We start from the raw sequence: 15,662 nt of genomic DNA, 5'->3' as shown, positions 1-15,662 counted from the left end.
TATGGCTCTCTAAGAGCTAAAAGCACATATGAGATACCTTTTAAAATAGAACCAAGTTTACTGCTATCTAATTGTTGTGCATGAATTTTAATATATTTTCTTTATTTAAAAAGATAGTTTTTCCTTTAAATTAATTCATTTAATCCTTATAACAACCTCCTTAATTATCTATTATTATCTGCACCTTAATATAGGGAACATAATAGAAGTGTTAAACTAACATGAATGAAGAGTATTTAGATTACTGCTAAGTGAAAGTTAGATGAAGAACTTGGCAGTATGTACATTCTCAAATGGAGACCAGGAGGAAAAAGTAGTGAGAATTTATTTTAAACAGGAAAGATGAAAAAAATCTGTGTGAGATCATCCAACACAATCCCCTTAGGAGCCAATGTGCCTACAGTGGAGGCGAGGGAATTAGGTCCATGATTGACCCAGACAAATAGATGCACTGCAGATATATTACTAAGAATTACTGTGAAATGGAACATAAATCCTCAAAGCTCAAAGAAAGTAAAAATTTTCAAACTACGCTTAAGTGGGGGTGGGAGAGGCATAGTGGATTCCATCACCACCAATTTGTCTTTATTTGAAGAAAAAAGGCCTTATATTCAGTATGAAAATACTTTTTCAGATATGTATTTATGAAAACAACAACATATGCTTCCCAGTCATTAGCCTCCATTTTAGAATCATAGCTTCTGTTTTCTAACTTGATAAATTTTATTTGTGAATTGCAATGAAACAAACAAAAAAAAGAAAATGCACTTGAAACTTATAAAATCAGAATTTCCTGTCTACATGTACAAGTGAGAAATTAAGGGATCTTCATTTGATCAGAGTAAAAAATACAGCGTTTGGTTGCATGATTTCCACCCCCTTGCCTAGTCTTGTCTGCTTTGTTTGTGTTATGTATATATGACAAGAGTCTGTGAATATGGGTCATTTACTATGGCTCAAAGTTGAGATTTCCCGGGCTTGGTTTTGGTAATTATTTCTGTCCTCATATATAAGCCAGAATCCCAGAGACTCACAACGAGGAAACCTCAGTAGTCTACTTCATGCTTTTAAGCAGAAATCCTTAGTGAAAGATGTTAGATTAATTATTGAAAAAATTGTCAGAGCAGTCACATTTTAATTTATTGATATAATTAATACTTATTGTAGATAGAATTACTTGACCTCTTCAATTGAAATTTATTTTCATATATTTTGATTATATGTTATGGATGAAAAATCTCATTGTCTTTATGGATTTGAGCAATCAATAAAATAAAATAAATTTAAAATATCCAAAGAAAAAAGTTGGCTTAACTAAGAGCTAAATACATTTAAACATGACAGTGTAGTTTAAAATACAAACTTCAGAAAGCTTATTTGCTCTGTCTGTAAAACTTAGAAAAAGAGGGGAAAAAAGATGTATATTAAACTCCACTGTAGTCTTTTCTTTTTATCCCAAAGTTTACTCAAGCTTGGTTTCTTTCACGAAGCATTCTTATGAAAAGCTAATTTTAGTCTGTGTTCATTTAAAAAAATATATATTTTAAGCACACTTAAGAGATGAGCCTTAAGATATTGCATTAGTCTTACTGTTTTAGGTTAAGGATAGATCTTAGAAAGGAACCGGAGTATTGATGAGGAGGTTACTGATGAAGCATTCCTTCTTTTGATTCGTTAAGCACTGAAAGATATTCTGGAGGGTGGCTTGGGACAACTGAGTCAGACCCGCACACAGATAGGAAATGATTAAAAGAAAGTGCGAGCGGCGGGGCCGGGGAGGCCCGCTGGAGATAACGCCGCGGCCCCCTAATTGGCTCCCGGCGAGCCTGGGATGACGGATTTCAGTTGTGCCATCGCCACGCTGCTTCCCCAGCGCTATTATCTCAGAGTGACACTTCCATTACTCTGCGCGGGCAAAGATGAACGTCACCTGTCAGGGGCTGGTTAATTGTGTTGCTAGATGTATGTTGCCAGGGCGCAGGTTGGACATTTATGAACATAACTGCTTCCTCTGATGTCCGCCATCCTTCAGGGATCGATATGGCCCCTACAGTAAGCGCGTAATTGAGTGAAGGCACTTACCACTGAGGGGCTGAAGATGAGCCCATTGTGCGAGCTTCATTGTCCATACATTTACCATAAATGAGCTGATATTTGCCATTTATTGTGCGCAGCATTGTGGAAATGGAAACTAATGTGCCACTTTCATTTGTTTTCTAGATAAATGGGGAAGATGTCCAGAATCGCGAAGAGGCAGTGGCTTTGCTCTCCAGCGATGAGTGCAAGAGAATCGTGCTGCTCGTTGCAAGGCCAGAGATTCAGGTCAGGACAGAGATCAGAAGTCTTCAGGCCGAACTTTATATCCATTATCTGCTCTTTCGTATCAAATCGGTACCACGGATGCTTGTAAAACTGAGTGTACAAAATATAGGGTGTCTCAAAAAGCTGTATGCACACTTGGAATAATTATTAATTTCAGTGTTTCTTTCTTTTCAGATCTAACCCATTGGAATTAATAATTATTCAAAGTGCGTATTCATTTTTGGGGACACCCTGTGTAGTTGAGTCATCTTTTCTACCTTACCAACCTGACCAAAATAATTATAAGTTAAAAGACTCCCTTATATTGCTCCACAGAATGGTAGCTAAACATCTTTTAAAAAAGGAAAAACACACAAAACTAAATCATTATTTTCCCCTTCCACTTACCAGTTATTTAAATTAATTCACAAATGAAAATTGGTTGACTCCACATAATTTTTAATTCTGTGTGGATCCTTGCTTTAGGTTTTCATCTAAAAATACTTAATTGGCATTTTAAGGTATCTTGAAAGAATCTCTAATGAGGGAAACATTAGCATAGCTAGCTATCAACTTAAATCTTTTTAGAATAACTTGACGAAATAAAGTGCCTTACAGAGTACGGTGTGGTTCTGTGTGGAGTAAATGAATTTTTTCCAGGGTTAGTGTGACAAAAGCACCTGTCCAGCCCAAAACAAACTGATGGCTTCTAAAGGAAACTTTTTTATATCTTTACAAAAGGAGATGCCATGAAAGTAAAGGAGAAGTAATGGTGGAAGAAAAGTACTATTGGTACTTCCTTTTGTATCCTTTTAATACCCCACCACAATGCAGAAAGGACATTACATTGTCACCATTCTATCCATCTGTCAGGAGTTTGAGTGAAGTTGCTTATATCACCATTTGTCTCCTAGGTTATTGATCAGATATTTTTCAGACTCAGTAACTACATACTATCTATAAATTACATTGAGTAAGTATATTTCTGTGTCAGACCGAATCCTGACTTGAATATAGTAGTTATAAAAGATCGCCCTTTCCGCATGTATTTCCTCTATGCCCTTGACAGTTCTAAATGGTTCCCATAAAGCCTTCCATAGCTCAGGGCAGAGTAAAAGTTACACACCTGAGGTCTTAGGAGTGGGGAAGGGAGCCTACACAACTCTCTGGACTGCCTATTTGAGAGTGAATTTTTAAAATACATACAAAATTGCACTAATTACCTAGAAATGTCACAAACCAGTTAATCTCACTGATCCTGTTTTCTTGAAAAAGAACAGTGAGACTAACTACATATTAGTGAAAATCATGGTGAATTAAAAAGAACTCAGGAGTCATCCCTCTTGTAGAAGAGAGATTTTGATGTTATAATGTGGTTTCCCTGCCCTTTCCAGGTAACTGCGAGAGAACCTCATTAATTTAGAATCAAAGCATTTCCTTCCCACGCAGCTATAATGTGCTGTGGAAAGAATAGAAATTAGTAACATAAGACCAGATATTGTTCATCTTAGATGGAATACCTATGCCAGGTAGAACCAGTGGCATTTCAAATATCTGGCTACCCCCCTGACCCAAGAGAATCAATGTGGCTGGATGGATGAATTTTCAAATAAGGCTTCCTTTCCACTGTTGATAAAAGATGGTCGTCTGACTGTAGTATCCATTCAGTCTGTCAAAATCAGCATCTACGTCAGCACCGTGATCTTGGCCCCTTAGCCTTCGCCACACTGGAATGGAGCTAATGGCCTTTAGAAAATCAGATTTCTAGGAAAATAAAGAAAGAAAATGCATTGTAACTCCACACTTTAAAAATGCAACTTAAACAGCACAGGCTATAAAGTGGCATAAAAAAAGGAAGAAAAAACAACAACAACCTTGTCTTTATATCACCTGTATTTTTGTCAATTTTAATATATCTTATCCTTACTTTTTTTTTTTTGCATGTGCGTTTGAGTCAGGGAGAATGTGGACTTTTTTCGAGTGCTTTTTCTAAAAGCCATTTTTAAAAAATGTTTCAAATACTCTCTATATTCTCGGGAATGATCTACAGAGTAGCTGGGGGCAACATTGTGCAACTGTGCAATATTTTTAAATAACTCATTTCTTTCATTTCCTGTCAACTTTCTTTCATTTTCTGCTCATTTTCTTCCTCAGACCATTAACGATATTGCTCTTCTCCCTGCTTCCCCTTGGGACATGGGGGCAGAGAGGGCTTTCATAAGACCTTGTAGCCACTACTTCGGAGACAGTGCCGGGTGTTTCTTTCCCTGCAATGCCAGTGTGTGACCTCTTATCATGCTGACAGATGCCCTGCATCCCAGTGACAATCCTCCCTTTCCTGCAGCTCAGCTCAGGGGAAAGTTCTGTCTCTGCCTCGGTGCTGGATGCAGAGCCCTACGAGTGCACATCTAGGTGGAGAGGAGCAGGGAAAGAAGTGAGCAGGAAGGATCTCTCCTTATTACGCTGTGTACACCCCCAGCCCAGAGGAAAACCTGATCAGAACAGACATACACTGACTATAGAAGGCAACTTAAAGATCTGTGGGGTTAGTTAGCAAGCAAAGAGTTACAGGGAACCATTCATTTCTACCCTGTGGTCTCCTTATCTTTCCCACCCCTTCACTGAAACATCAGAAGACTTTGTTCCATCATTCATTGTGTCAGTGTCAACAAATATTTTGTTTTGACCTGATTTAAGGAAAATTCCTTGGTGCGCCTATCAGAAGTAAACATTTTTAGCTTTAAGTAATTTCTTTTGGAGTCTGGCATTTGCAGCTTCATGAAACTTAAAAGGAATTAAAGAATGCAAAACTTGGACAATTATAAGTTGGACTGAATTTAAATTTTTAGTCCACCTAATTTTCATAGTTCATCTGCATATCAAAGTTGGTGGGATGGAACTTGATCAAGTTATTAAGGCTGCATCGAGATAAGTGAGGATGAATAAATGTGTCCAGGATTTCAGCCCCAGTAAAATTGAGGTGGTTTTAGTTCTAGAGAGCCTTTAATAAGTATCAAGAAACCTATGGTCACCTTCATGTTAATGAACATGATACATACGCTAGAATGTCTCTTCTGGTGCCGTTTAATGTCTTTCTGTTAGATTTGTTTTGTTTCTAAGTTTTAGATTCACTTATCTTTAAATGGTTATTTTGCCCATTTGTTCAGTGGTGGAAACACTTCAGACTGTTGTCAATTTCGCCTCACTAGCAAGCTGCTGTTTCTCTGTAACACAGAGTGAAGCAGAGATCTGACAATCATTCAGTTAATTTAATCAGCATAGACAGCTAATTTATGTAATCCGGCTCCAAAATCCACTTTGAGAAAAATTATCTGTATCGGCTGTCAACACTCATCATATTAGCAAGGTAACCACCAGTTTTCCATTTCATTTTGTACTGAGAAGCCAGAAGGATTCGTTCAGTGTAATTGGTGTAAGACTCCCACAGGAATCCCTGCATTTGGCACCCAGGAACAAAGCCCTGTGTGCTCCACACCCCTCCACCACCTTAAATGCAACATCTGCAATGGGGCCTGGAAAAGGAATACAAATAAACATGATGTAGCATCACTTTTTTGGTTTTGTTGTTGTTGTTAAGAAGAATAACTTCGAATTTTTTTTCAGATAGAATAAATAATGTCTGTATTTTTTGTTGTTGTTGTTAATATTTTTCCATTGCTTTTAGATAGAATGGAAGGGAGGGAGGGGGAGAGAGAGAGAGAGGAACATCTATGTGAGAGAGGCACATCGATTGGTTGCCTCCCACACACAACTGGCGTGGGAATCTGCAACCTAGGTACGTGCCCTTGAACGGGAATTGAACCCGCAACCCTTTGGTCCAAGGGCCGACGCTCTAGCCACTGAGCCACACCAGCCGGGGCTAATGATGTCTGTATTTGTGGCAAGTTACCATCTTGTTAACTTGGAAGCCATTCACCTAAAAATCAAAAAGCAGGAGGAGGGTAGAGTCAGTGTGTGGGGAGGGGCACTTTGTTTGTAGCCACATTGGGGGTGGTTGTTAAGGAAAAAATCCCAGTGGTCTCGCGGCCCTGTTGGCACCACTGCATTTTCTTTAACGCGGGGACTGTCAGCGGTAATGAGCGTGAGAGCTGTGGATGGACCGGCCTGCTTTTCATGCACTGTGATAGCCGGCAACGTGCTATGCTGGGAGATCCACAGGGTTAGGAGAGAAAATCTGTGTCTCTGTCTCAGGAAAGAATAAAAGGCATAGCACCTTTTTTCTAACACCTTTTCTTCCTTCTGAGAGGTGAACTATCAGAGGCTGGTGCTCTAAAGAGAATCATTATGATAAAAGGAAGCGGTCAGGCATCGCTTTTACGTTTCCCCACCCTAGCCCGAGCGCTCGCTGGCCTAATAGAACGCACTAATGTATTCTCCTGCAGCTGGATGAGGGCTGGCTGGAAGATGAAAGGAACGAATTCCTGGAGGACTTAAACCTGGAGATGCTGGAAGAGCATCATGACGAAGCAATGCAGCACACGGCCAAGGAGGCGGAGCAGGTGGGCCAGCGGTTTGACCGGATCATTCGAAATGTTCCCCGCTCTCTTCTTTAATGCATAACCATAAATGGAGGGGAAAAAACACAACGAAATCAAAGAGTTTGCTCAAACATCTCTATAATGTAACTTCTGAGAGCAAATGATAATCTCAAATGAAACAGGGAATAAATATGATTTTGTTCTATTAAGAATATTTCTAGTTTGGGAAGCTTAGGGACCATTGTCATTCAAGGACAGTAGAATTTAAATGCTGCCCCAGATACTGTTCAACCTAATTCAGAAATTTAACAGTAAAAATGCCAGCCGGAGACAAACTATGACTCCTAAGGTAAGCCCTCCCCCTAGACAGTCATTTTGTACTTTGAAATCAATGTATGTGCTTGAATATTTAGGCAACTAAGGGAAGACGATGACAAGATGGAAGCCATCCGTCTTGTTTGTTTTTGGTGTGATGATTACACCTGTATGCTAAAAATAGGAGCAGTTCTACATGAAGTTATTGACATCATTTTGCCTTAGGGTCGCATATTTATTCAACAAAAATTCTGAGCACCTAATGTGTTAGCTCCACACTTGATCCTGAGAATACAAAGAAAAATGAGCCAAGTTCCTGCCCTTAATTCATTCATAACTAGTAAAAGATCCCACTGTGGTTTGTGGCAAACCAAGTCTTCTCATTTTTGTTGTTGTTTCCTATTAGATACAAGCAAGATCAATGTATCATAGATTTTGTTTATGTAAGATTCAAGACATTCATCTGCCTCGTGTAATTTTATTAACACTTCTGCTGTCAGTTTACTGATATAATTATCATCTTGTTCTCAACATTAATTCTTAACACATCCTAAAAGATAATTTAAAAAATATCCTGACAGGCTTAAGAACATGAAACACAAGCATCCTATCACTTTACCAAGCTGAATAATTAAATATATTGGCATGCTAGCATCCCATAACAGACATGCTAGTATCCCATGTATGTGCACATGTCCATATACTAAATAAATCGTGAGATTGCAAACCACAGTGTCCACATAGCCATGTATGCTCTATACTCTGCACTGATAGTGGATGCTCATTGGCCACTTCATAAATATGCTCAAAAACAATGCTGCTCCTGCAGTGATGGCTTTTCAATATAGGACAGATCGAAATTTTTAGGTAGGATTTCAACACTGGCCATGATAAAGATATTTTCAGGCTGCAGCTGCTGGTTACAAGCAAGAAGGACCTTGCTCCGGGACTTTCTCTCTTAGATACAAAATGTGGCCTGGTGCAGAATTGGCAGGAGGGTGTTGGAATAAAGAAAGGAGAGATCCTGTCCAGGTGAAGCGATATGGTGTCAAACGCTACCTACTCATCACACTTACTACAAACGCTAGGTCTTTTGAGGGAACGCTAGATGTCCCTGAGGTTAGATTTTTATTGTGTGGAAATTTTTCTTCACCATGAGACTGAAATATGATGAGAAGTGCAGAAACCCTTAAAAGTCCTTTGCCCTTAAAAACAATAATACTACATTAGGAATGTCCTGGTAGAAACATTGCCTGTCACTATAATAATTCTGTAGGGAAATGATAAATGATGGAACAGCATTAACATAGAAACTAGGAATTCTAGGTTTGGCAATAAAAAATTCTTTTTATTTTCACATTCATTCATAAACCAGTGACAAAAGAAAGGGAAATTCAATTAAAAATGCATGTCCATGTTTAAAAACTAAAATACATAGCCATGTGAAAGTTTCACTTCCCAGGCTATCCTTGGTCCTGTGGCAGCTCTTGACACATTGTAGAATACCTCCCATAGCATGATTTGTCTGTATCACTTATAATGAATGTAAAATTAAAAAATACTAGCCACCTTGTGTTTCTTCAGCTTATCAGCAGATATAGAAAAATATAAATGTAAATAGTGTGGTATAGAGACTCAAATGTCTAATATCAGTAATATCCCCTGGGGGTTTCAGGATGCAGTATGCAGATGTCACCACATTTAATTAATTAATTAATTAATTATTATAGGCAGGGACATAGGGATATAACAGACTTTCCATTGTTAGCAACAATCACTTAACATTATTTTTATCAATAAAACATTTAAAATCAATCTCAGTATGTTTTAACCAAATGAGGAAAAGTATTTTAGGGGAAGATTGAGAATCCTAGAGGAACATGATACATGGCCAAGTTCTCCCCTTTCCATTTGTTACATTTTGTTCCACGATTACTTATGTGGAAGGAAAGAATAATCTGGAGAGACCCTTTCAGACCTGTTCTAGAATACCTTTTATCATCCATTCTGTACTTCTTTCATACTATCAGGCTTAATTATATAATTACACCTGCTAGAGAAAAAACATAGACATAGGAAAATACAGCCTAGAAAGTTCCAGGTAGACTACTATATGAGGAGTGGTGGAAGAAAAAATACCTTTACCCTATTCACAGAGAAAAAAAGTAGATATAAGGAGATGCAGTGACAGTTAATCATTCCTTGTGAGAGCCAAAAATTACCAGGGAGTAAAATATATATATATGTATATGTCAAAATATGTTTTTTATATTCTGCCTATGTCTGGCAATCAGTGTGGCTCAGACTTTCATAGGAACTGTTATTTTACTCTCAGTAGAACAAAACCTTTGAAGGAAATTACTGGTTAAGTAGAATAATCTTTTCATGTGCCCCCATCTGAGTCCTAAGACGTTATGTTGCTCTGAGCCACATGAGCTGGAGATGCACTGAGGTCAGAGCACACGCACAGGAAGACGGCATCCTGGACACTTGAGAAATCCTGACACTGGGAGGTGGCCTGGCCTTCTTGACCTCTCAGTCACTAATAAGCTAAATCCATCAGAGATTAAGATTCCTCATCTATAGATAGAAGGTCCTAGGCCCCAGTACTGACCTGTTCCTGAAATCTTGCAATGTTTGGCTAACCATTATCCGTGCCTGAGTAGATAAATGAAATTTCCTCTGAACTTAAAGTTCAGAAAAGAAATAATAAGGTGATGTAGCTTCTGAACCCCAGGCCTCCCTATTGCTGAAGACCATAGACATTCTCTCTTACCCGTTCTCTTGTATATTATCACCTCAGAAACTCACAGAGCCACATCATGTACACACCTTCACGCCACAGTTGCCCAAGGCAGAGAAGGCCTTAAGATAAGAATCACTAATTTAACTGTGTCCACGTTTACTTACCCCCACGTGAATAGCATGGCCCCAGTCAGCTTTTGTTTTCTTTAACTCATTGCACAAAAAGCGGCCTTGAACTCATTGCCTTTATTTAAAAAAAAAATTGTTGTGGATACTAAAACTACAGCAGCTTTCTAGGAACTGCACTTTTGCCAAGGTGCAGTGTTTTCACAGCAAGTGTTTCAACAATCGGTGTTTTCTTTGTTCCCTCAACATTATTTTTTTAGCCAAAAAAACAAGAAGAGGAAGAAGGCACCACAGACACAGCCACGTCCTCATCCAACAACCATGAGAAGGACAGTGGAGTGGGACGCACAGACGAGAGCTTGCGGAACGATGAGAGCTCAGAGCAGGAGAATGCAGCCGAGGATCGCAACGGCACATCCTTGAAGAGCAAGAGAGAGCTGGGGCAGAGCCAGGACACCCTGGGGAGCGTCGAGCTTCAGTGCCACGAGAGCTTTGTGTCGGGCGAATACATTGACTCCGACTGCCCCGGCAACCAGGAGGAGGAGTGTGAACGATTCCGGCAGCTCCTGGAGCTCAAGTGCAAGATTCGAAACCATGGCGAGTATGACCTGTATTACTCGAGCAGCACAATAGATTGCAACCAAGGCGAACAAGAGGGAGTGGAACATGAGCTACAGCTGCTGAATGAAGAACTAAGAAACATTGAACTTGAGTGCCAGAACATCATGCAAGCTCATAGGCTCCAGAAGGTAACAGACCAGTATGGAGACATCTGGGCGTTGCATGACGGAGGATTCCGCAATTATAACACCAGCATCGACATGCAAAGAGGGAAACTAGATGACATCATCGAACACCCAGAAAAGTCAGACAAGGATAGTTCTAGCGCTTACAACACAGCCGAAAGCTGCCGGAGCACCCCACTCACTGTGGACCGCTCCCCTGACAGTTCCCTTCCAAGAATGATTAACCTTACCAATAAGAAAAACCTGAGAAGCACAATTGCAGCCAGTCAGTCCCCTTCTGGACAGAGCAGTAGAGGGTCAACCTCCACCAAAGCCAAAAGCACTGAACAAGGTTGTGGCATTGAAGGCAAGGAGAAGACTTCAGAAAGCAGCAAGCTCTCCGATCCAGAGAAGACAGGCGGCGAACACATCCCGTACCTCTCTCCTTACCACAGCTCCTCATATAGGTATGCAAACATACCAGCTCACGCCCGGCATTATCAAAGCTACATGCAGTTAATTCAGCAGAAATCTGCCGTCGAATATGCCCAGAGCCAGCTGAGTCTGGTGAGCATGTGCAAGGAGTCCCAGAAGTGTTCAGAGCCCAAGATGGAATGGAAGGTGAAAATCAGGAGCGACGGGACCCGGTACATCACGAAGAGGCCAGTGCGAGACAGGATTCTGAAGGAACGTGCCTTAAAGATCAAGGAGGAGCGGAGCGGCATGACCACAGATGATGACACTATGAGCGAGATGAAAATGGGGCGCTACTGGAGCAAAGAAGAAAGGAAGCAACACCTGGTTCGGGCCAAAGAGCAGCGTCGGCGCCGGGAGTTCATGATGCGGAGCCGGTTAGAGTGTCTCAAGGAGAGTCCTCAGAGCGGCAGCGAGGGCAAGAAGGAGATCAACATCATTGAACTGAGTCACAAAAAGATGATGAAGAAGAGGAACAAGAAAATTTTGGACAACTGGATGACAATCCAAGAACTGATGACCCACGGGGCCAAGTCTCCCGATGGCACGCGAGTTCATAATGCCTTTCTGTCAGTCACCACTGTATGACCGAGTGAATGGAATGCAACTGATTTTAAGAGGGTGCTACCAGTTTGGGTAGAGTATGATTGCCTCGTTCAATGTGGCGTTTTTATATATATTTTCTGACTCTTTATAGTTTAAATTTTTTGTAAGCAAAAAATGCCTGGTAATTTTTTCATTTGTTTTTCATATACTGGTACCTTCTTTTTGACTGAGGACTTTCTTTAACTTGTGATAGATTCATATTATTCATTTATATATAAAAACAAAAGGAAAGAAAACAAACAAACAAAAAACTTGAACAAAAATTCCGAGGAGCCAATTAATTTCCTACTTTAATGTATCTATTGTAAGTTAAGATCTGGATTTATTTCTCTAGTTTACTTATTTTCTACTTTAATAACAACTCAATGCCAAAACATTTCTATACTTGCTTCTTGGCATAACGCATATTAAGTCACACCTGTTAATAAATCATGGACTGCATCTTGTCTTATACATAAAAGCCACCTCTGTTTAACATCCCATTGTACATTTAGCACATAAATGGCCGTTGTCTTTGTCCCAGTAAAGTGTAGGTGGACAATCTTCTGTGATATGTAGTGACATTGGTCATGTAGCTAGATAATTGTGGTAATTGTGACAATAAAAAAGAATAAATTATTAATTATCCTTAAGAAAAGTTATCAAGGAGTGTTTTCTTTTCATTGTCCACTGTGATTACCAGATATCAATTAGCTATATATGTATACTATTTAGGAGACTCCTAATTGTGGGTTACAAAATGTGTACACTTTTGTTCAATAAAATTGTCTTGAAATACTTCCCATAGATCATGGTGTCACATATTCTTATCAAGCTTAAATTAGGTAACATATGTACAGCATCTTACAGATGCTAACTAAAATTCAATAAACATGAGTTCGTGCTTCCCTTGCCTGCCATCCATGTAAGGAAAAGCCAAGGAAAATTTAGGGAAAGACGTGGAGAAGAGGATCAGTGAAGTGTCTGATGTTTATAATGACACTGTATGCATTAGTCAGCTCAATTTGCCATAGCAAAATGCCAGAGACTGTATGGCCTGAACAACAGGAATTTATTTCTCTCAGCTCATGAGGCTGGGAGATCCAGGATCAAGGTGCTGGCTAATTCAGCTCCCTGGTGAAGGCTCTCTTCCTGTTTTGCAAATGGCCACCTTCTCACTGTGTCCTTACATGATAGAAAGAGGAAACTCTCTGGTGTGTCTTCTCGTAAGGGCACTGATGCCATGATGAGGGCCCCAGTCTCGTGAATTAATCTAAACCTAATGACCTCCCAAAGGCCCCATCTCCAACAGCTATCCCATTGGGGGTTAGAGCTTCAACATATGAATCTGGGGGGGACACAATTCAGTCCATAACACTATGTCATTTATTTATTCAATCATTTGGGAATACATTTTTAAAAACCATCTTTTTAATCATTTTCCGCATAGTCAACTATAAATGCCTTTTATGTCAGTTTATTAAAAAGTGGGATTGTTAGATTATTAGGTAGGCCTTTAAATCTAGGTTTTCATCATATAAACATATAAACCATATAATGTCAATCATGATGCCTCCAGAGTGAAAGCCAGGTCAACCCTGTGCATGCAAGCATGAGTTCAATCAAATTTTTATTAAACCCAAGAGATAGTTTTAACATAATGGAGATACAATGTCTGAATATTTTTGAAGCTACTTTTATGTTCAAAAAAACTACAGTGGCTCCTTATTAGCTCTTGAATCAGAGTCTGATGCCTCAGCCTTACATTCAAGGCTCTCTATTAACTTGCCCACCTTGCCTATTGCGCCTTCGCTGTAGATCTGCTCTGAGCTATTTCTGGCTAGAAAACAGCCTGCCCATTTCCACTAAAGTTACCTATGCTAGTCTCCTGTCTGGGATTTCTGTGCCAAATCCTACACCTCCCTTATTGCATAATCACATATACATTTTCTCTTTAGACCCCATTTTGATGACACCGGATTTTCTCAACATTTTGGCATACACTTTGACACAACTGCACTATTGGAAAATTTATTGTTTTGTTATTTGAATCACATACATAGAATTTATTCTCTCCCTGCATAGATTTTAAGGTCATGGACTTTGGCCTTGTGTCTTCCTCTATCTTTGCAAACTCTGGTAGAATAGCATTTGAATAATAATGAATACTAGTTGAGTTAAATTATTTTATTAATTTAATTTACCTCTCTCCTCCACATATTAGTTCCTTTGTTACTGTTTCTTCACCTTCTAGGTTATTACCTTTTGACGGGTTATAACGTAGATGGAAAGAGATGAACCTTATTTACTGATAATGAAAAGCTGGACTCAACAATTTTAAGATAATGATAATAATAGCAACCTAAGGCAACTGGAAATTTTATCACTTCTAACTTTAGCTGTTGTTAATCCAATCAATAAGATTACTTTGAGTGTGCCAAGAATTAACTTTTAATCAAATGGTTTTAACTAAGGATGCTTGTCTATCTTAAGAGCTAAGTTTTTTCCTGACCTGATGCCTATGGTTATTATTTATCCTCTTGACACAGCTGAGTTTAAATATTTATTGAATTCATATTACTCCTATAGATAAATGTGATTTGGAACAAACATGTAAATTTTTCCCTAGGAAACATGTACACATCTCACAGAATGCTGTGTTTCCAAAGCTACCAGTTTAATTTTATTTTTATTAAAGCCAAGCGTGTTTGCCAATTTTTTAAAAATGTGATGTTGGTGTTTTTCATGTCTGTGTTTATATAGTTCTACCAGTTGAGAAATGTTTTCAAAAATCAGTGAAAATCTGAAACGTGTTATGCTTTATCTTTCTACATAACATATCTTTGTGCTGAACATGTTTTTTTAGTAAATGAATAATAAATCTGTTGCTCAGCAAAGAAAAATGATTGGCTATATGTGGGATGTTTTATTTTTGTTCAAAAGAAATATGTGGATGTAAAGAGGAAAAATATTTTACTTGGGCTTGCCTTTGAAATTCCATATCTTTTATTGCTTTTTATGGTCAAGATGTGACAGAAGTTGGTGTTAAGATCCATGTGTGAATGACCTAAGGGGGTTGAAAATAATGTATGTTCGATGGAGATTTTTCCTCTGCAGTCCTGAAGAAGGCTGTTGTTGCCATCTTATTTTGCGCTGACTGTGCCTTTACAAACACATATGTGGGCTGAGGGAGGACCCTCTGACACAGCCTTTCCAGAGCTACATATTAATTTAACCCACGTCTTGGTGTGCCTGAATCTTCCACATGGACATATTCTTTCTGTCCCTCCGGCGAGCTGGTGCTCTCTGCTTCAAGCTCCCTGTTTGGCGATGGTCTCGCTGTTGGCTTGCTCTTTCATGCTCATCACCCAAGTCCTCTTGAAATTCTCTTTTCTCTGTTCAGTCACAAAGCAGTGGTAATTTTTCTTCAAAATGTGTCAGATTATCGTTGTGAAAGATAAGTCACCTTTTGCCTGGACTGTCACTGTCTCGTGCCTAATTACTTCAATGGTTCTCACTGGCCTCCCTGTGCACCCTCTCCCGTCCATGCTGCACATGGCAACCCTTGGCCTACCTGTCCTCACTGTGATAAGGTACCTTTGGAAGCCCTTTCCTGAGAAGTGGCATAAAATCCGAGTGCCTGAGACTATTCTCCAAGGACTTGCGCCCCTTCTTTTTTCCATCTGACTCACATTTCTCTCCAGGTGAGACTTCTAACCCAGGCCTCAAGAACACTGTGTCTTGGGTAGATGAATAATTTAACTGAAAATGCTATTCGATGCTCCTTCAAACTAATGTTCTTTATTTTTTATTAATACTCTTCATTATTAGTTAATTTCCATTACTTTTCTATTAAAAAAACATTAATATAATCAATATAAGATAATAATTA

At 39.2% G+C, this 15,662-nt stretch overlaps 1 protein-coding gene across 2 annotated transcripts in view; it reads left to right on the top strand.

Moving 5' to 3' along the window:
* PDZRN4 (PDZ domain containing ring finger 4) overlaps positions 1-14,658 on the top strand; it is a 329,953-nt gene extending 315,295 nt beyond the window's left edge. For both annotated transcript variants that reach the window (XM_081130017.1, XM_081130018.1), the window contains 3 exons: positions 2,221-2,322; positions 6,705-6,821; positions 10,247-14,658. In XM_081130017.1, coding sequence (XP_080986143.1) covers positions 2,221-2,322; positions 6,705-6,821; positions 10,247-11,773 — 1,746 coding nt within the window. In that variant the 3' untranslated portion in view covers positions 11,774-14,658. The remainder of the gene's footprint in view (positions 1-2,220; positions 2,323-6,704; positions 6,822-10,246) is intronic.
* The last annotated feature ends 1,004 nt before the right edge of the window (positions 14,659-15,662 follow it).

The sequence above is a fragment of the Miniopterus schreibersii genome (genome assembly GCF_964146895.1).
Source record: "Miniopterus schreibersii genome assembly, chromosome: 2".
In the NCBI taxonomy this organism is placed as follows: domain Eukaryota; kingdom Metazoa; phylum Chordata; class Mammalia; order Chiroptera; family Miniopteridae; genus Miniopterus; species Miniopterus schreibersii.
This window is presented reverse-complemented; position numbering and strand designations above follow the sequence as displayed.